Source organism: Alligator mississippiensis, chromosome 5 (genome assembly GCF_030867095.1).
Source record: "Alligator mississippiensis isolate rAllMis1 chromosome 5, rAllMis1, whole genome shotgun sequence".
Lineage (NCBI taxonomy): Eukaryota > Metazoa > Chordata > Crocodylia > Alligatoridae > Alligator > Alligator mississippiensis.
Window position 1 is genome coordinate 27,810,748 of NC_081828.1, and position 22,291 is coordinate 27,833,038.

The following is a 22,291-nucleotide window of genomic DNA, read 5'->3' on the forward strand; positions in this document are numbered from 1 at the left end:
TCACTACAAATTTTCAAAGATAATGGCCAGTGGCTCTGCCATCGCATCACAAAACAAGTTTCTCTAGTTTAGTCATCCAGACCAAAGAGATATATTGATCAACAGGCATAATTCTTGATTCCTTGGAAAACAAACATAACTTACAAGGTATACTACTGTAGATATTCAGAATATCTACCATTGACATCCATGTTTCCATTATAACAACAAATAACAGAACAATACAAGTGTGCATACTTTTATTTTTAAGATACGCTGTATGTACATGTCAGTAAGGTAGGTCAGAGTTCAGAGTTTGTCCAAGTTTGGGAATTTTGCATATGCATGCGAGTTACAGGTGCGTGTGGGAATATAGCACTGCCAGGCTACACACCAATCACTCCATTCCAATAAGACCCAGAGAGTAGCGATGGGCAACTCTTCTTTCCCTGTAAATGTCGACTCCCACAGAATCTTGTCCCCTTCTCATATGGTCTCTGTTGCCAAGAATGTGCTGAAAACACCCTGCAGCATACATCAGCGGGGGTCAAACTTTCTGGCAAGCATGTTACAAATTAGTCCTTTACCCTGGCCAAGTACCACTCTAACCCTTTCCTTGCCCTGTCTGCTGCTCTGCTTTCTGCTCCCTGCCCAATTTGTTCCTTTGCCTTCTAGTTCCTGTTCTGTCTCCTCCCTGATCTCTGCCACATGCCACACAGAGGCTGCCCATGTCAGTTGTGGCACCCATGCTACAAGCTGGCCACCCTTGACTTAGCTCTTTTGCTAGTGATGCTAGCAATGTCTTCTCAATGATATCACAGTGCCTATGGATCTGCAACTAGATGCAAATAAGTTGGTTAGATGAAGCAAGACCAAAGTGATTATCATTGGATTGGGGAAATTATTTGAAGTTGAGATAATACGGTTTCCTGCCTTTGGCATCTTTCACCATAATTAAAACACTACAAAGCTTGGGGGTCCAAATTCATCAACCAAAAGACCTTGTCTACATGTTATACCCAGCGTACCTGGAAGCAGCGCTCTCAAATGTGCTATGCTGCTCTGTACAGGCTGTCTCCTAAATTGGGAACCTGGGGCTTCAGGAAGCCTAATTAGCATTGCTGTGTGAAAATGTCAGTTAGCCAACTCATCACACTATGGGGATAACTACTTCTACTTGAGGTGGCATCCTGCATGGAGCACTATGATATGCTTGAGGACATTGCAGAGCAGAGAAAGTTTGCAGTATAGACATGGCCACAATGAGTAGCATCTGTGGCAAAAAAACACATTCTTCTGCCACCAGCTTACTAAGAAAGCCCACTTTGTGAAAAGCATGGAAACAAAGCAGAGGCTCCTGCTTGCAGAGAATGCAACAGAGGTGGTGCCATCACCTACCCTGGAAATCTTCAAGAGGAGACTGGGTGGTCACCTCGCTGGGGTCATCTGCCCGTTTGGTGCAGGGGGCTGGACCCGGTGATCTTCCAAGGTCCCTTCCCTTACAATCTATGAATCTCCACAATTTTAAAAACCTCATTAACACTAACACATTTGAAATTTCAGGGCGTAAATTTCAGCGGATAAATGCAATGAAGTTTATGAGGTGGTCACGCTGCTAATGCAATGGCAGGACCGGAGAGAAAGATACTTGTCCAAAACAAACTATGCCCCAGGAGCGCTGTCTGCGTGATGCTGCCCGAGAGGGGTGTGCGCAGTGTGTGTGGGGGTGCACTGTGGAGCGGCTGGGGGTGCATTGGACCGTGTGAGGGGCTGGGGGTGCAGGAAGCTGTGAGGGGCAGTGGGGCACGGTGGAGGACGGGGGCACGGGGCGGAGTAGGCTGCACCACAGGCGCCCTGGGGAGGACAGCGGCGGGTCGGGGCGCAGGGTCCGTGTGCGGGGCGCCGTGGCGGGCAGGGCTGGGCTGTGAGGCGGACACGGACGAGGGGGCAAGGGGGGCGTGCGGCGCGGCCCGCGCCAGCCGCATCCCGGCGGTCTGGCGGTCGGCGCAGCACGGGGGAGGCGCCTCCCTGGCCGTCATTTCCGCCGTGTGTGCGCGGGGGAGGGGGGCCGAGCGCTCTCCTCCTCCTCCTCCTCCGCGGCGGCCGGAGACACAGCTCCCAGCGCGGGGTGAGGGGAGCGCGCCGCCGCCGCCGAGCCAGCCGCAGCGCCCGCGGGCCGCGCCGCCTCGCAGCCCGGCCCGGCCCGGCCATGGGGAACGCCGCCACCGCCAAGAAGGGCAACGAGATCGAGAGCGGTGAGCAAGCCGCGAGCGCGGGGGGAGCGCGCAGCCCCCGGCCCGGCCCGGCCCGGCCCAGCGCGCCCGCCCCGGCCGGGCACAGGCCCCGCGGCCTAGCGCCCGCAGCCCCGGCCCCCGCGCCGCGCCGCGCCGCACAGGCCGCCCCTCGCTCGCCTGCCCGCCGGCCCGTTGCCCGGCGGCCTGCTCTGCTCCACGCCGCGCCGCGCCGCGCGCTATCGCCCGCCCCTGCATCCCGCCGCAGCCTCTCGCCCCGCCCGGCCGCGGGGCAGGTGCTTGGCCCTGCGGGAGGCCGGGGCAGGTGCGCGGTGCCCGGCCCGGAGCAAGCAGTCGCCTCCCTCCCCGCCCGGGGCTCCCCGGCCGCGCGCCGCAGCCCGCCTCTGCCCCGGGCAGCGGAGCAGCGTGTCCCGGCGGTGCCGGCTTCACCCGCGGCCGCTCCCCGGGAGCGCGGAGGCGCCAGGCTGGAGCCGGGTCTCCTAGCTCCCGCTTCGCAACTTCGCGATGAAGTTTGGGGAGGTGCAGGGAGCGGCGGGGGCGGGCGAGGCGTCGTCCCGCGCGCTCCGGAGTCTCTCGGCGGCTCCCACCTGCCTGGCGCGGCACCGTGTGAACGGACAGGGCTCTGGGCGCCGTCACTGCCCCCCGGCCCGGCCTCTGCCGCTTCTTCTCAGCGCCCTGCTCACCTGGATCCTTCCCCCACACACGCAGGCTTTGTTCACTGCCCTGGGGCTGCCGGGCTCCTCCAGCTGCAGGATGGAGGCCTTGCCTGGAGAGGTTGAACCGTCGCACGTTCATTATTGGGTTTTACAACTTTTTTTTTAATTAGATAGGAGCTCACTTGCACTCTTTGTGCTGATAAACATCAGGTACAGGCATTTTTTTCAAAGCTCTTCAAAGACATTGGATTCGAGGGCTATGGCAGGAATCTTGTTGTTTGTTTGCATCAGTTCAGTAGATTAATGGGAATAATAAAGATTTGCATTAATCCCTGGTTCATGGCAGGCTTGAGTCACATAATCAGTGGACCTCCGTGCATTTGCTATGTAAACCTTTCAAGAGGAAAGGCAAGTGAAAGTGTGACATAGAGTGCAGTACTCGGATTTCAAATGTATTAGCATATTTAACACTAGGAATCTTTTGAGTGACTTAACTTTCATAATTATGGAAGGAAGTTAACTCTTGCTTGCCTACAACTGTGCAAGCCCTGGATTCAGTTGCATATAATAAATTACAACATTTCCACATAGTAAGTACACAGTTATTGGAAGGAAAAAGCATTGCTTAACCAACTTTCTGAGTGAAGTAACGTGATAGACATTTGTCATCCATTTCTGGTCTGAATTGTCATTCTCCCCCTGCCCCCAGACTTTTCTTGTGTACCAGTCGTGCATAATTTGTATCATCAATCCAAACTTTTAAACACTTGGTTTTGAATAAATTAGTTGGGTGACAGTAGAAAAATAACCTGTCATGACTGGGCAATAATATGTCCTTGATTATAGTTCACAGTATTGTGAAAATCAGGGTCATGATAAAGTTCGTGAAAGAACAATAAAAGGTAACTGGGCTCACGCTGATAACTGTAGTTGCTTTTTCATATCATGTAATTTGAGAACTCCTTCACTATATGTAGTTAATGGTCAATGTAGTAAAACCCTAATCACCTAAATATGACTTGGCTTTGTTGGTTTTTTTTCTGAATCAGTTAGTCTGTAAGGTACACTTCTACCCTAACTTCAGACTAAGGTTATTAACAGCTATCATCCTTAAAGTTGAATCAGGTGAGCCAGGGTGCATCTCAGTGTAGTTGATCTGCTTCACTGGGCGGCGCAGACATTGCCTTTTCTGAGCTGGCGGGCAGCAGCATGCTAAGCATGCCTGGGAAACCCCTGCCAGGGGATTTCTGAGGCAGACCTCTGAAAACCTGGGAACCCAGGCAGGTGCTCCAGGGCTTCAGGGCCCTGATCCTGCAGGGACTCTAAGAGAGCGCTGGGAGCTTTGGGCTCCTTGCACTCCTGCCATAAAACAAACAGCCATCCATTGCCACACAGCAGCACAGATGTTTACCACCTATTGCCAAAGCCAAAATTTTGGGCATCTGTGGTGTGACAAGAGGCATGGGTGTCTGCTTGGGCTTTGTGCCTCCACAGAAATGTTTGCAGTCCTTGTGCCACCATAACCTAACATGGTGTGCTTGATGTTTTCTTTAGCTTTCTGTCTTCATTATTTACTCAAGTTATTGGTTATAATGCAGTTAAGTATAATTGTAGAATAAATAGTTACACGTTACCCTAAATAGTAAAATGAAATGTGCAGTCTTAATTTTTTATCTGAAAGACTCAAAGTGAACAAAATCACAATGCCAGTATTCAGCTTATTTCACTGTGCTGTACAAGTTACTTTTTGGTGGTCAAATTTTAAGTTAGTTGTGAATTCATGCAAGATGTACACAGAAGTGTAATGTAACTTACTTTAATGTGCAATTTATGTTTTTAGTTCTCTTTCCTTGCATGCCCCTCTTCCAGCTTTTCATAATATATACTAAACTTAGACTGAATGGGAGAAAATCAGAAATTATGTGTATTGGGGTATGTGACTTAAAAAAAACATACAGTCCTGACTCGCTAACATTAGGAAGAGATGTTGCATTTGTCCTGGGAGAAGTTGTGCCTGTGTTTGTCCCAGAACAGAAAAGTCCCATGACTTGCTTGTATAACACATCCTTCCAATCCAGTTTTAGCGAGCAGCTGAATGCACTGCCACTTTTCAGCCATTGATTCAATGATGCAGTCCCAGGCCAGTTTGTCAGACATACTTGGCCACTTTCTGGGACAAACTTAGCACTTCTGAGACCATGAACCTTCTTAGGGTTTCTCCTGGGTCAACAGATCTGGATGCCTGAACATGTTCTGTCCTGCAATAAAATGTTTTTTCCTAGGACAAATAACACATCTGTTTGTAGCCTAAGCTGGTTTAAGTGGGTAGATCCTATTGGATTTAATGGGCCTGTGGTATAAAAGTCTGCAAGTGCTCAGCAGCTTCCACAATAAGAGCATAGGTCATTGTAACTTACATGGAGAGTGGGTCACAAGATGGTGTAAACTGTGCAAACTGAACTTCCTTAAAAGCATCTCTAAATTCGGCTCTTTGTCCTCATACATTTAATAGTCTGTTTTCATTCTGTGTCATTCATTTAATTCATTTCATTATATGTCTGCTTTTTCTGTAGCTGCATGACCCTCCCCCCCCGCCCCAACTTGAGTGTACCTGAGAAAGTTTGACCCTCTATATAAATAAAGCAGATTTAATGCTATACAAAATGTTACATGTAACAAGTTAGCAAGAATCTGTGGGAATGTGCATTAATTTGTAGCTATATGTGAAGGAAATGAGGGCATAAATACTAGTTTTAATAACATTAATTTTTTCATGAGTGTAGCTGTACTGGGTTCAGTTTATGATTTTACCAATATTTCTGTGTTTAAAAAGACAAAAATTGCTTTACTCTTTTGAATAAATCTATTGTACTGGACTTCATAATGAGTTTTACATAAAACAAATATTTTAACATTACCTTGGCAGTCTAATAAATATTAGTACGACAATTATACTGCCTACAACTTTTACAATTGATATTTTTTTTCCTGCAGATCCCCAGCTGCTCAGTGCTTTTCAGTAACACATAGTTTTGCTTCCTTGTCCATTTAAGTCTGTGAAGTAGAACACGTGTGCAGTTACAAAGTAAATTAGTTTAGAAATTGGTTTTTAATCTCTTTCTCAACATCTTCACTCAGGAGAAAAAGTTGCAGTTTTCAGTCTCAATATATATATTTTTTAATTTAAGAGAACATTTCTGGTGATACAAAGAATACTTAGTAAATTGGATTACAGAACCATAGTTGAAATATTTCTATTATCCGATTGAAAGGCATATATACTTCTGTTCTTTCCAAATTATTTTGAAGAAGTTCAATTTTAACTCCTTAGTGTTAGGATTTTGTTGCTCCCTGCCCCCTTTTTATGGTGGTGTAACATGGAATTTTTTTTCTTAACAACCAGTGTGTACATTTTTGAGATCAGGTGTAGTTTAGTCTTAATTCTATATATAGCTCTTCCTGCCTGAGGATCATATGGTCTGATAGGCCTTTTATTATCTCTAACTTATGTGATCCTCTGCTAGCTAAATAAATTCACTTGGGGTGCTTACAGACAAAAAGCCCCCCAAAAACAGCTCTTTACTTTAAACTTGGCATGTTCCTGCACATGCCCTAGAACAGGGGTGGGCAATTACTTTGGGCGGAGGGCCGCTTACCCAGTTTTGGCAAGCTGTCAAGGGCTGAATGGGTAGCCACACCCCTTGACAGGTGCTCTGCCCCATGTCACCATCTTGGGACCAGTGTCCCAGGGCCAGCACTGGTGGAGCCCAAAGTGGGGCACAGGCTGGCAGGGGACTGTGGAGCTGGGCTGGGCTGCACCAGCAGGGAGAGGGGGAGCTGGCCCGGATCCATAGAGCCCCTGCTGACCAGGACCCCATGCTACTGCCACCCTGCTCTGGGCCCTGCAGCGGTGGACACAGGTGCAGGCCCCATGCTCCTGCTGGCTTCTTGTCCACTCACTCCCAGTGCCCCCCAGCCCTGCAGTACAGGCAGGGGGCAGCGCACAGCCCCGACCCCCTGCTTGATGGATGGAAAGAAACTGGTGTAGGGCGTGGGGAAAAGCGGCCCCTCGCCCACCCCATGGCCAGCGCCCCACGCTGCAGGCGCTTGTAGCCCACATGGTGCTGTCTGGATGGAGCAGGCACAGACAACCCCACATGGATTGCAAGCAGCTACAGCGTGAGGCACTGCTTTTCCCTGCGCTTAGCACTAGCTTGTAACCTGGCCCTGCTACCAGCCTGGGCCCCACACCGGCTCCGGGCTCACCCAGCAGGGCTGTGCGTAGCGGCAGCAGCTGTGGCCCCCCCCCTGCTTGCTGTGCCAGGCAGCGTTGGCTGCTGCTGCTTGCCCAGAGATCCCGTGCTGGGCAGCCCACAGGTGGCAGTAGCAAACACTGCTCGACACGGCAAGCGGGGGTGCCACAGCTGCTGTCACGACGTGCAGCCCCGATGGGCAAGCCCAGAGCCAGCACAGGGCCCAGGCTGGCAGTGGGGGAGGGTTACAAGCTGGTGCTGAACGTGGTGGGGAGGGGAGGGGAAAAGCAGCCCCCTCCTGCCCTATGACCGGTTTCCCGCACTGCAGCTGCTCACAGCCAACATGGGGCTGCCTGTGCCTGCTCAGGACAGACCCGTGTGGGCTATGAGCGACTGCAGCAGGGAGTGTGGGCCACGGGGCAGGGTGGGGCCACTTTCCTCCGCACCAGGAAGAAGCAGGGAAGGAGCCTGGGGATAAGCAGCCCCTCCCCTGCCCCGTGGCTGGCATTGCCTGCTGCAGCCGCTCACAATCTGCGCGGGACTGTCCAGAGTAGGCCCAGGCAGCCCGAGGTGGGCTGTGAGTGGCTGAAGCATGGGGTGCTGGCCATGGGGCAGGCAAGGAGCTGCGCTCACCCCCCCCCCCCCCGCGCTCAGCTTTTCCCCAGGCTTCTCCCTCACTCGGGGTCCTCCCTGGCTCTTCCCCCTTCCCTGCAGTTCCAGCGCCGGGGCAGCCATGTGGTCCTAGGTCAAAAGCCCCTGCTGGGGCTTCCAGCTGAGGGGGCAGGACCAGGCAGGCCCTGCTTTTGTGGGAGCCCGTGTGGCTTCCCCTGGGTTCTACTGCCCTTGGTTCCTGTCATTTTTGACTGGAACCAAGGGCAGATAAATATTTGTTTTCTAATATTTTAGGGGCTTTGTGGGCCAGATAGAATGGCCTCATGGGCCGCATTTTGCCCACCCCTGCCCTAGAAGAGGCAGTGCCTTACTTTAACCCAGCTCACCAATGTCTGTAAAGATCAGGTGCCTCTAGTGGGGCTTTTTTGGCACTCTTATCTAATAGCTGATGGAATCAGCTTGAGCTAAAAGCAGCAAAAAGACCCACTGAAGCACCCAATCTTTACAGACGCTGAAGAGCCAGATTGATGTAACGTGTTGCTGCTTCTGGTAAAATGTGTTTTTGGTTGGTGTGGGTTTTTTTGGTTTTTTTTAATGTCTGCAAGCAGCCTTGGTGTTTATATTTTATATGTGTTGTTCAACTTCCCCATCCAAACTGTAGCCCCTACTATATCTGTTAAATAAGGGATTTCTGGTCAATCCCCCACACTTTCATTCCTTTTAATTTGCTTTTTAAATAATGTTTATTTGAAAGGTGCTAGATAGGCAAATGCTGTGCTGCCATCCCCCCTGCCTGCCCTGCCAGGATGTCTCAACCTCTTTTGAACACACTATCTGAGGGAAGAAAATAGTTACTCATTCCTTGTGTCTTTTCAGTATTTTATCTTTCCACTGAGATTGTTGACACTGTTAAATTGTATTAGTAGGTCTTGTAATGTAGAAATTTGCCCATTAAGAACTAAACAGACCCCTGGTTAACTTCCCATAGTCACTGAACAGCTACTGGATGATATAAAGCTGTCACTACTGACCTTGGACAGATTAAAATCAGCAAACCAGCAGTGAAAAGCTCTATATCCCATTACTAATTCCAAGCTGTCCAGTTCCTTGTCTCACTTCCATGGACCCTAAGGTTGAGGTTTATGGTTTGATTATGATTTGTTCCATTTTTTTTAAACAGTGAGTTTATTATACTTTTCTACTTTGAAACTGATAACTTCTGAAATCTTTAGACATTTAAAATCATCTAAGAGAGAGACCATAGGAAAGACTTAAAAAAAACCCTTGTATTCCCATGATGCTTAAATGTTTATGGTCTCTAAACAGCCAATTTAAAGCTGTTTTCCTTATATTCTGTGCTCACAGTGTGTCTGTTGTTGATTTGGTTGGATTTTAGTCATGTTATTATAAGTTAGTTCCAGTTGCTTGCTGAGAGAACTTTTTAAAATTTAAAATATCTTTGGTAAAATCATCCTATTATCATCCCAAAACTACTGTCTCTATTACTTCAAAAGGGACTTTTCAGTGAGCACTCAGTTTTTTTGAGAGGTGTGGGAAATCATGCATAATGCCAGTTGAGAGTGCATCTATCTCTAGGTTGTAACATTCATTTTATTTTGATTTAATTAAAAGAAACTTGTTCACAGTTCAAATATACTAGCAGTGATTTAAAGTAATTTATACAATAGGTAATCACTCAGCTGCCTGCCACGTTCAATTTTTAATGTTTTGAGGGTCCATCCTATTTTGTTGAGTATATAACTACTGCCCTAACTCTCTCAACTGCTTTCATTGTTAAATGCTAAGTCTCTTAAACCTGAGTTAAGCCTAGCCTGGATGTGACTATTTCCATAGCAAAGCCTTGTCTATGGTGCTGTGCCCCTGCTGTTTCAGAGCTAGCATGTGTATATTTTCTCACTTGATGGCACTATGCTGCCATTGTTTCATTCTTACCCGTTCATTCAACTTCCCATCACTACTCTCAAAAATGTCAGGGTCAAAAATCTTGGATATGGTTTATAGAATTATAGCATTTCATATTTTTTGAAGACATGACATTGATCCTTTAGGTAGGTATGGCTGTTTCTACATAGCACAATTAATCCATGTCATTGGCACCTGAGTTAAGCCTACCCTAGATGTGACTATTTCCATAGCAAAATCCTGCCTGTGTTGCTTTGCCCTTATTGTTTCAGAGCTGTGTATATTCCCACATTCTTTGTATGGAGACACTCCAGGATTCTTTCCCAGTTAGTTGCCTCAGTTTTAGGAGAACATTGGAGCAGTTCTTGCCATTATCTTTACTGACAGACAGGCAAACTGCAGTTGAAATTAAAGTGCAGCCTAGTTTCTAATCTCTGTCTTCAGCCATGTAAACTATACAGGTTTAAAGCACTTACCTTGGACTAGAGGTCTTTTCCTAGTTTTTGAGCAGGTATTTGGGCTGAAAGCTTGGTAAGAGTAACTTGGATTAACTCAGGCAGGTAGACACACTCATTAAAGTCTCATTTTTAGTACAGACGTAATTTGGTTTTCCTCTTGCTATGGTCAGTTTTCACACTATGAAGTAGCAACCACTCTGAATTTTTGGGGCAGACTTTCTCAAAACTATTGATGCATGTAGTTACCATAAGCGTACTGCAAAGAAAATATGCAACTCTGCAGTCCATCAATTCAAGCATTTTATGTGTAGGTAAAGCTAGGAAAGAGGTACACTGGTATATATCGGTTCATAATGGATCAGCACTGATAAAAGGAAAATTGACATCAGCAATCAGCTTTTTTTGGCCGGTGTAGCTGATAACGTCACTGATAAATGTCATGTGAGCAGCCGCAGCGCACCTGCGGCCAGAAATGAAGGCTGGCAGCATGGAGAGTAGCATCAGGCCTGTAAGTCGGGGGGGGGGGGGCAGATGGAGGCCTCCATGGTGAGGGAGGGAATGGGGCCAGGGACAGGTACTGCCCAGCTAGGACAGGGTGGGGTGTGGGACAGAGCCACAGACAGCTTGTCCAGGGAGTGGGGGTGGCTCCCCACCACTGTGTGCACCCTCGGGGGAGGCATGGGGGGCATGTGCCCCATGGATTTGTGTGCAGGGTGAGGGCAGGCTGCAGGCTCAGGGCCAGGGGCTGTGCCAGGACTGTGGTTGGGGCAGGTGGTAGCCACGCTTTGAGGGGGGGGCTATGGGATGGGCTGTAGCCACCCAAAAATTCGCTGTAGCCCTCCCATAGCCCCCCTCCCAGCACCGCTGCCACCCACCTCACCACCACCTGCCCCGAGTGCAGCCCTGGCCCAACCCCCCCCCACGGGAAGAGGCTGGCACAGCCCCTGGCCCTGAGTCCGCCCTCACCCCATGCACCTATCCGGGGAGCACGTGCCCCCGATGCCTCTCCCGGGGATGTGTTCAGCAGTGGGAAGCCACCTCTGTCCCCTGGACAAGCCACCTGTAGCTGTGTCCTATGCCCCACCCTGGCTTGGCAGTGCCTGTCCCAGCCCCACTCCCTCCGTCACCCTGGGGGCCTCCATCTGCACCCCTCCACACGCCTTCCCTCCCCCCTGCCCCAAAGACTTACCAACCACGCGCTGCTCTCCAAGCTGTGGGCTGCATATCAGCTAGCAGATTGGTATTGGGCGATATGGGTGGTTAATAATTGGCCATTGATATCAGCCAAAAAAAATTTTTATCAGTGCACCCCTATAGGAAAGGTCAAAATTTTAAAAGAATGCACTTTTATTGCCATGCAGATCTGTAAAGGACTAATCTTGCAATCATTTTGAATTACTTTGGTTTATTTGTTGCTTTTAATTTATTGTAGTTTCTCCCTTGCTAGATATCTGTGATATACCCAAATAAAAAAAAATAGTGAAATTTTCTTATTTAAATTGCTTCCAATTGCCTCCAGAGTGGACAGGTAATGCCATGTATGCGTGATCATAGAGCAACTCAGTGGATTGTGCTGTTATGAATCTTGATAATTTCAAGATGATTGTATTTCTTAGTACTACCAAATGCAGAGCCAATGACAGTGCAAGATATGATAGTACAACATGTAGTTGTATTAAGTTACCATGGGTTGACTAAGCACATGATTGGTTACAGATTGGTCAATATACATTGAAAATTTAGTCTTAAAGTTAATCTGCGATGCAGTATTTTGCCAGCATAACTTTACTGGCTCTGGGGAGTGAAAGACTGTACAGTCTCTCTGGTAGCTTGTAAGAGTCTGCATCAGTCTTATTATCAGACTGTTTCTCATACTGTTATATTACTGGAATGTTTAACCATAAGACACCGAGAGTTATGGTTTATTTCTGCTACAGCAAGTCCATCCTAAATTACTGCACTCACTATTGACACTGAGCAAGAAATGTGTAACTTCTGGTACTAAAGAAGTGTGAAAGAAAAATCTGGAGGCTTGGAACTGTTGTAATTGACACCGAAGAACGAAACTTTAGATTCAGACATGGATAGATTGTTATTTTGCCTGGTTGCTGTTCTCTCTCCTGACAGATAATTTGGAAATTATTTAATTAACAGCTCATATGTGCAGATGAATGCACAAATTTGACTATTACTGTGATTTTTGATTAATGTGATACTGACAGTTTGAATTCCTTGTTTATCTTACAGTGACACAACAGAATAGCAAGTAACAAGTTTAATATGGTTTACACTTTAATTGTTAAATATATTTATCATATAATGTTACTGTATAAGGGATAATAAGATCTAAATCATGGTAATGTATCTATCTTTAAACAAGGTGAAAGTTTCCATACATATAAGCAATATGCAGGCATTTCAGCATTTATTGAAATCTCTGTCATTATAGTACATAGATGTTTTAAACATGTAACTCCAATTGTCTGAAAACAGATTGGAAGGAGGAAGGGAGAAGGTAGCAATTTGTAAGTTGCCTTTTACAATGCCATTATGGAAAAAGTCTACTTTTATTGATTTACAGAAGTCCCGTGTAGTAGGCTGGTGTTTTAAAGTTTCACCTTTTAGTCATGCAGCAGGATTAACAAGGGCAGATCATTTATAGGGGTACCAGCAAGGAGCTTTGTTGAAATTGTGCTTAAAGGTTTAAGATCACAGTTTTGGGCCTCTTAGCTTGTAAACGAGGGACAGAGTAGACCATAATGTAGTGCTTTCCAACCTTGCAATCTACTGTCAGACCTGATGTTATGCATGTTCACAAAGTTTGTGCTCCAAAAAGCACTCATTTGCTATAAACTGAATTTCAAAGTGAAATAATTTAACATACAAGTCGGGTTGGCAGCCAATGGCTGATGGTCTGGGTCTGGCCTGCAGAGCAGGGGCTTTACCAGTGAGGGGATTTGCCCATGCCTCATGGTGTTGCACTGTGGTCGGGCATTTCATCCATGCTGTACTGTAGCTGGGCAGTACAAAATGTGGCAAGGAAAAGCAACAGTGGCCAGATTCTAGTGCTGGCCTACCTTTGATCCAAGCTCAGTCATCCTGACCTGCCACCTGAAAACACTGCAGACCTTGGTATGATTTTGTAGTACAATTTAATGTCCTACACACATAACAAACTGCAAAACAAGAGTTTGAGTTCCATGAATATAGATCATCTTTGTATGTCATGAGTAGGGGTGCACCGATTAAACATTTTGGGGGCCAATACAGATAGCCAATTTTTAAGGAGGCATACTGGCCAATACTGATCCAATTTTTCCGATACCAGCTGCACTCAGCTGCATGTCTGTTGTGGTAAAAGGGGAGGGAAAGGGAAGGGGCATGCGGGGTGGGGGGCGCATAGATCAATGCTCCCTGCAGTGAGGGAGGAGTGGAGCTGGGGTGGGAGCTGCCCAGCTGGGGCTCGTCCGGAGGAAGGGGGGAACAGCTCCCGCCACTGCGTGCTACTCGTCCAGCAGCTCCTGCTGCTGCTCCCACCGCTCGTCTGGGAGGGCACAAGGGAAGGGGGGGGTGCCCCCGATCTGTGCAGGGGGAGGGGCTGTAGCCATAGTGGCCCCCACCCTCCCTGAGTGCAGCGCAACCCCTGGCCCCAGCCCACAGCTGCAGCCTGCCCCACCCCACCCCACACGGATCTGGGGGCACACACCTCCTCTCCAAGTGACTCTCAGCGGCAGGAGCTGCCCACTCCCAACCCCCCCCCAGATGAGCTACGGTTCCATCCTGCACCTGCCCTATCTCGCCCTGGCTGGGCAGCGCCTGCCCCACTCCCTCCCTCACCACGTTGATCTGCCCCCCATGTTCCTTCCCCCTTCCCTTCCACCACACCAGACTTACCAGCTGCACACAGCTCTCCACACTGCCAGGCTGTGCTCCACACCATATATGTGCTGCGCTGTGGCTGCGCGCCTGCACAAGCATTTATTGGCCACATTATTGGCCACTTCAGGCCGATTTCCAATATAGTCAGTTTTCTTTATATCAGTGCCAATTCGCTATCAGACTGATATATCGGTGCACCTCTAGTCACGAGGCAACTGGAAGGTTCATTCTGGGTAATGCCAAATATCTTTCATGCCAGATTCACAAAAATGACTACCCCCTACCCTAACTGTCTGCCTCATTATCCAGTTTGTTTGGTATTTATCAAATGTGCACATTTGACTTATGAAAGTGCACCTAAATATTGATGTACAAAAATATAAGGTGTGCCAGCTGCCTGAACAGCCCTCAGCAGGATATGTACAGTTATTCTGAGTGGCTCCTAAAGCACATATTTTCCTATTTGTTTGTTTAGTTCGACATTGTAAATAATTTAATGAGACACTGACAAGGAAAATTTATGTTGTGTTTCTATCTTTGCTTGTGAAAACAAGGTTTTCTTTGAATGCTGAAAGATGGAAATTGTGTCGTGTTGTTACCAGCTTCAGCAATACTATTGCATATGACCTTTTAATCTTTTCTAATTTTGAAAATTCTCTTTTGTATGTAGAACTGATGGCTTATCCTCACTATTTCCAAACAATTAATGCATGGTTTAGACCAGGCCAGTACTGGCTGAAATTTGTTATCACCTACAGGCTGTTGTGAGACATAAGAAAGATATTGGAAGTTTTAGCCTCGACTGTATTGCAAAGCCACTGCTAGGTTTAAACCAAACTTCTTAAATAATATATTATTTTCAGCAAAGCAGTTCATGTACCAATCAAAATCTTGATTGGTAGATATTAAAAAAACTAAATCCATAACTTTTCTTCAATATTAAGAGCTATACTGTGACCCCTTATTACCTGCTCTGCAGGAAATAAAGCTAACTGCAAAAACAGAAAAAACCCTTTTCCTATAATGCCTTTTAGTTATGGTAATTGTAGGTGTTGCTTGAAACAAATTGGTCAGACATTTTTTTTTTTTAAACAAATGTAATATACTAAAAGATTGTTTCCCATTAAAATCATGCAGTTTTCAGAAGCTAAGTTAATAAAACAATTAGTTTCATCTGTTACAATTTTGTCAAAGTTGTTTCCATCTAAAGCAGTGTTTTTAGATGTTTAACATAATATAATTTCTTGATAAATACATCTGCTAAATAACTTACAGTAAAAACCTAGTTGAGCCAAAAAATTGCCAGGTTATTCAGCTTGCAGATAATGCTGTTGTGATGCAGAAATTCAATTACATATTTAAAAAGGTAGTAGTGGACCTAACTTTTGATATATGAAAAACAACTTGTTGCAGTTTTTAATTGGAAAAAAGGTTTGTGCTAAGATCAGTTCCTGATTTTGCTGGCACATTAGTAATATAGCAGAATCAAATGGTCTTCTACACAAGGCATACAGGGTATTGCTATTTTTTAGGCTTTTCTCAAGGGGATTCTAATTTATTCTTTCATTACAGGGAGTGTCTGATGTCCCTGATGCTCCCACTTCCTTGATCAAGGAAGCAGGAAGTGTGGTATCTGAAACTTGCAAATGTAAAAGCCTGAAAACTTTTGCTAATTTGAGGATCTCTCCTAGAGCAGGAGCTGGCAACCTATGGTCTGTGGGCTGGATCTGATTAGTGGGACCTTTGGATTCAGCTGCAGACTTGAGGCTTTGGTGGTATTCACTGTTGGGGGGACACTTTTGGTAGACACTGTCGCCATGAACCAAGCAAAATCAGATGGCTATGCAGGCCAGTTAAAGGGAGGGAAACATTCAGAGTAGCTGCACCAGATATAAAAACTTTTACCAAAAGCAGGTAACTGTTGGTTTTATTTGTGTCTACCAGTTACTTCATTTTTACTTTGCTTTTCTTCTGTTGGCTAACTTTCAAAAGTCCATTGCAATCAACAGGACAAAACGTTTTTATAGTACATAATTTAAAATATTGTTGGTGATAGTGTAACTGATGAATAAAAATGGGTGTGCTGTTCGGTGAATTCCCTGAAAACATGACATGAAATTATTCACATTAGTAATTGTTTAAACAGATCCATTGCAGTCCCCCAGGTATTTTTATTATTGTTGTTTTTATTTTGATAAGGGTGATATCCTTTTGTAATTCTTTGCTGGAATGTCCTGAAAAAAGATTTTGCTTGGAAATATTTTTTTAGACAGAATAGTAGTGCACTTGGGCTTATTATGAGAAGGATGGGGGTGGGGAGAAATTCTAAACAAGTGGAAAGGGAAACATGGAGGAGATTAAAATGGCTTTTAAATACTAGTCATAACACCCAGTACTTCCTCTGCTGCCTCATTCAGGCACAGACTACTTTCCTTGCCAAACATAACTGCCTTCTACGTGACCCTTTCCAAGTATCTTCTTGTTTCTGTCCCAAGTATCTTTTTCCCCCCTTTTTCCATTGGTCTCCACAGACCCAGAGACAATGGATACTATTTCCTCCATAACGGAAAAGATTTCACAATTATATAAGTGTGGTTTAGGCATATTAATGATGAGAAAATGGGTCAAATCAAGACCTCTGAAGGTAGACAGATCCCTAAATAGCAAGGAATTATGTGTACTTGTGACAGCAGCAGTGGACAGCAGACCTGTGTGAAGCGGCTAGTATTTGCTTCAGATTTGGCCAATTCAGGGGACAGTGATTTGATTCGGTGATTCAAATCACTGTCCCAGTTCAATTCAGCTGCTGCCAAATCTCCGAATCAAACAGGCCCCATCCCACGCCCATTCTCTCAGCCCCATCAATGGCTATCCTGCCGAGCCCCAGCGTCCCAGCTCTTTCAAAAACAAACAAAAATCCCCACACTCACCGGCTGCTGATGGGCAGGGGCAATCCCCACTGCCCTGTGCACTGCATGAGGGGGCTCTGCCACGAGCCCCCAGAAGCCCTGACAGCCATTGCAGCAGCCAGTGAGTGTGGGGCTTTTTTTTTTTAAGAGCTGGGACACTGGGGAGCCATTGACGGGTTGAAAAAGTGCTTGGGGGGCTCTCAGGGTGGCTGGGGGAGCAGGCAGGGGATGGGGCCTGGTGGGGGTCTCCCCCATAGTTCCCTCCCCCCTCCAGCCCCCGCCCCCTACTTACCAGCACAGACCCTGGGTCCAGCTCCCTGCCTGAATCTCTGAATCTTTTCTGAATCAATTTGGAGGCTTTGAATTGATTTGGAGCTTTTTATTGGTCTGATTCAATTCGGATTCAGAGATTCGGCCTTCGAATCAGGCAGAATCTCCTCCGAATCGAATCAGCACCCAAAGCTTCGCACAGCCCTGATGGACAGGGCTCAAGGCCTGGATTCAAGTTTCCAGCAATGCTACAATCTTCCTCTGATCCTGAGGAAATCATAGCTTCTCTCTCTCTGCCTCTATTTGCCTTCAGTCCAATGAAAAAAGACAAGATTTTGATTTTTCTTTTCTTTTCTTTTTTTTGGCTGTAGGATATGTGTATGAGAACCTTGCTGGAAATCAGGGCCTCTGGATACCATTAAATAAAAACAAATAAAAACATCTTAGAATTTTGTTCAACTGGATGTGATAAGAGGACTTAAATATGGCACTTATGTCATGCCAAATAGTTCCTTTTACCAATTAGGTTCCATAAATTTTACAGTCTTATTACCAGGAAATTTCTATTACTTGGATCTCCCTCTCCCACAATCTTTTAATGTATAGCTTTTCTTCCTGGCATCTACCAAAATCGAGTGTTGAATTTCTGCCATAGAGGCAGAGAGCGAAGGGGATCAGGGATGGGGATGGGAAAAGGGAAGTTTCATAAAAGCTGGGTAACCCCTGTGCTGTTTGGTAGTTCAAGTTGTGCGTGTTAAGAATTTTTTGGTCAAGGTTGCTATACAGATCCAAAGGTCTGTAGCTGTTGAGAGCAGTAAGACTATTTTATTTCTGACAAAGTGCTGCTTAGATTTCTTTCCACATAAAAGATGGACTGATATGTAGCAGATTACTAGCTCTGAGTCATTATTCCCCAGAAATTCAAAATCTGGGAAATACTATGCATAAATATGGCACTACGCCTAAATGGAGTATTGCAGGGCTGTCTAATTTCTAGACAGTGCAAGACCACATAACAGGCAAGCTGTGGGGGCCTCCTCTTGCCCAGCCGTGCATGGCGGCTGCCTCATTATGTTTTTTACTTGTGAAATATTGATGTGAATACACTTGTGTTTTCTTCCCCACTCTTATACTTTCCTTGTTAACATCCCCAGTAAAAGAGAGATATTCGGCCAGGGCCTTCAAAAAACAAAAAATCTTTGAGATTATGGGCATTGAATTCAATCAGAATTCAGTGTGAGTTGTGTCTTACTCTTTTAGGATTTTTTTCAAGTCCCAGTTATAGTAATTTCTACTTAATTGTGCACAACCAATCACATTTGGGTATTAGCAGCAAAAATGGCTATGTGAGCCATTTGTGATGCCGGTGTGATACCATTCTCTTCTAAGGGTGAACTTGTGCTGTCTTTCTTTGTCTCCAAAATGTGGAAACAAAGTGCCCCAAGCAGCAATATGGTGACAGTGGCTACTGGTCAGATTCACTTTGGTGATTCAGAGCCCTGTGTTTATTCATGAAGCTGATGGTTTCAATGCAACTGTTGTAAGCAGTTGGTAATTTAGTGAGGGATGGCCCAAACAAATGGAAGCTGGAAAATGGTAGAGTGGTACACTATGAGTAGCATAACTGCAAGCTTTCCATCTGCAGTTGCTTCCAGCGTGCTTCAATTATGTTATGGAGAAAGAACGGTTCATTCACCACATTGACTTCACAGCTGATAATGTCAGTGTATTTGTGTCTTCCCATTAATTTTCTACTTTAAGGCTGGGGTTTCTTAATCCTGCAGTGGTGCTGTATTTGTTATGAGTGCTCTAATTGCATTGTCTGATGACAAAATTAATTAAAATATAGTTGTTCTTTGTAGACTAGTTACCTCTTACATGTTAAGTTATGACAGACTCTGAATGTAATTGGGCTATTGCTGGTAGTGACTGGGGGAGGCATTTGTTTATATACCAGTGCAGGGTTGATCTGTGGGCCAGATGAATGGTGCCAGGCCAGCCACATGGCCAAATTGGACCCACAATCCTTCCTTTTGTTCTCCCCCCACATGGTGGATTCAGCGCACACAGCATCTGCTCAGGCCTGTCCAGGACCCATGCTTGAACGGTGCCTAGGGTGGGCACCTCATGCAATATGGGTCCTAGGCTGGCTCAGTTGAATGCTGTATGTGAAGTATAGGTCAAATCTGGCCTGCCGGGTGTATCTTTGACAGCCCGGCTTTATTGCTTCTTTTAGAGTTCCATGAATAATGATTCTGTCCCTGAGAAATAGATCGGGCTTCAAATGGTGGCCTAGTAGCATAGCTCAATTGGTATTTCATTAGCAGGGACTCTTTGGCTGTGGCTGCCTCTGAAATTATTCAGGGAGAGTCACCAGAATAAGTTAATCATTATATGGCATAGAGGTATAATGTGTTGTCTTGTGAGGAAAAAAAAGTTGCAGATGCTACTTTCTATCCGTGTGTGTATGATGTATATGTTTTATATATATGGGGGGTTTTTCCTGGTGTAATAACTGCCTCAGCATCAAATAAGTTAAAACTAAATTTTAAAGAGCATTATTTGAATGACTGAAACATAGTTAACCTTTCTTTCTTGTAAAGCACTCTTTCCAAAAGTGCTTTTGAGAGAAGCAATGTTGATAAAGATGGTGATAGTTAAGGAGTGAAAACTTGCAACAGATTTGGTCTTACAAAACACTTTTTGTAGATTTGAAAATAACAGAGGTGAGTTAGTAGTGGCAATAATAGTATTTTTAATTTTTGTAGTATCCTTATCCAAAATACCAAAGCATTGTATATGCTATGTAGACAGGAATCACTTCATCAGCAACTGAAGGACAGCTTTTACTTGAACAGTTTGAGGTAACGGTGTATATAGTCTCTGTTCCTACTATATGATTTCTGAAGTTGGAAAAGAGGAAAGTGGAGGGGAAAAGGCAAGTTTTAGTTCTGTATAAATAAAATATTATTCTTACCTACTAGATAAGATATTTCTGGTTATAAACATTTTACAGCACTGCTACATGGAAATGACAAAATGTTTATGAAGGATCCATTTGGAAGTAGAACAAGAAAAAAGGGACAGATAATTTTTACTGAAGTTATGCAACATATTAACTAGGGCTGTCAAACAATTTAAAAATTTGATCGCAATTTATTTATTGTGTGTATAGTAGTGCCCACCAAGTAAATCCGTGGAGTGGGAGGGGTGAGACAGGGAGATCAAGGCCTCCACGAGATTGAGGGAGTGGGGCAGGGGCTGGGGTGAATGGGACCCCGGGGCCAGAGTGGGTCATGGGACAGAGCAACAGGTGGCTCATCCAGGGGTGCAAGGGGGTGGCTCCCTCTTGCTGCGTGTACCCCCAGGGGAGGCATGGGGTGCATGTGCCCCCCAGATTTGTGCATGGGGCAGAAGTGGGCTGCCCACTGGGGGGGGCTGGGACTCTGTGCCCTGCTGCCTTTGCCCCAGGAGCTGTGCGCTACCTGCATGTCCCCCTCCCAGCAACTGGAGGCACAACATGACATCATGCAGCTCCCGGGGCAAAGGGAGCAGGACACAGAGCCCCAGCCCACCTGTGCCCCATGCACAAATCTGAGGGCACATGCCCCCCATGCCTCCCCTGGAGGTATGCACAGGGGTGGGGAGCCATGGCCCCCCACACTCCTGATTGAGATGCCTGTGGCTCTGTCCCACTCCTTCCCTCACTGTGGGGGCTTTGATATGCCCCTTCTCCTCCCCCTTCACAGACTTTCCTGCTGGGTGCTGCTCTATATGCCACCAGGCGGCGTTCCTGGCTGTGTGCTGGCTGCAACTGTGTGCCTGCATGTGGCATCCCAATATGGCACCTATATATCGGTGTACCTCTAGTGTGCGCATGCCACCCCCTGCCTTCCTCGCATAGCCTGCCCTGCAGCTCCTCTGCACTGCCACTGCTGCCCTGCTGGGCGGCGGTGATGGTGGCAGAGTAGAGCCCAGGTATGAGCTCCAAACCATGTGCGTGACTATTGCATTAAAAAAATTAACACAAGAATGAATTAACGCATTAATAATGCATGTTAACAGTGATTTAATTGACAGCCCTAATATTAACAAAGTTATAATGTAGTCATTTTTCTTTTTTAGCTAAAATATTTGGAGCTACACAATTGGCATCTTGATTAGATCTAGGATTTTGAAAAGGGGGGCGCAGATGATGAGGTGCATCATCACATATAAAACAACACTTTTTTCTCCAGTTAAAAATAGCCTAGAATCTTTACTAATATTTTAGGGGCCTAGGGCTTTATTATTCAATTTAATATTGCAGCAAAAACGAATATAATTTAATTGGAATGAGTTAAAAGCAATGGGCAGGGCTGTGAAATAGGAACTGCATTACCAGGAGCAGCTGAAGGAAGAATTGCAAAAGAACTAATATCTTGATTGGTGGAACATCAAGAGTTTTAAAAAAAAAAAAGGTTCATTAACACCTGCAGAATGAACAGTTTAGATTGTAATGAGTTATGAAACCAATTCACTCCCTCATCCCTACCTAACTAGAAAAGTTGCTGTCACTGCCAGGCAGTTGGTTTTAAACTTTAGATGGAGCGGGAATCAAAGGGGAGTGCAAGTGCACCAGTGCACCCCACTCTGGATCCACCCCTGCTTGGAATTTGAGAGAAGTGTAATATAAAAGTGAATATACAGTAAAGTTAAAAACAGGAAAATACAAAAAATAGTCCAATGAGTAGGGGACCGTTACCTGTATAATGAGGAATGTGTGGTATGATAGTTCTATCCGTGGTCCACTGCCCCATTTCAATCCCAGAGGTATTGTTTTTTCATACTTTAATTTTTATTTGCTTTTCAACTAACAAATTTGGACATTGACTGTGGATGCACCTAAAACACTATAGTATACCAAGTAGGCATGATTTATTCTTATACACAAATAAAGAAAATTAAATTTGAAGTAATTATTTTCTTGTATAAAACCATATTACTTTAATTTTTTCACTAGTTCCAAATGTATCTCAGCTTTTTAGAATGCATCAAATTACTGTGCGTGTATGTGTGATGTAGATATAACCAGAATATATAAGCAAATAATTCTTGTCA

The 22,291-nt window shown here is 45.6% G+C and overlaps 1 protein-coding gene and 1 long non-coding RNA gene across 2 annotated transcripts in view; one reads left to right on the forward strand and one right to left on the reverse strand.

Moving 5' to 3' along the window:
* Positions 1–224: 224 nt before the first annotated feature.
* LOC132250755 (uncharacterized) lies at positions 225–2,006 on the reverse strand. Its single transcript, XR_009462358.1, has 2 exons — positions 1,378–2,006; positions 225–504 (listed from the first exon to the last, which is right to left on the reverse strand). It is a non-coding gene; the product is annotated as an uncharacterized LOC132250755 (long non-coding RNA).
* A 94-nt stretch (positions 2,007–2,100) lies between these two features.
* Positions 2,101–22,291, forward strand: part of PRKACB (protein kinase cAMP-activated catalytic subunit beta) — a 121,585-nt gene continuing 101,394 nt past the window's right edge. The window contains exon 1 of the mRNA XM_059727995.1: positions 2,101–2,234. Within this exon, the coding sequence (XP_059583978.1) occupies positions 2,189–2,234 (46 nt within the window). The 5' untranslated portion in view covers positions 2,101–2,188. The remainder of the gene's footprint in view (positions 2,235–22,291) is intronic.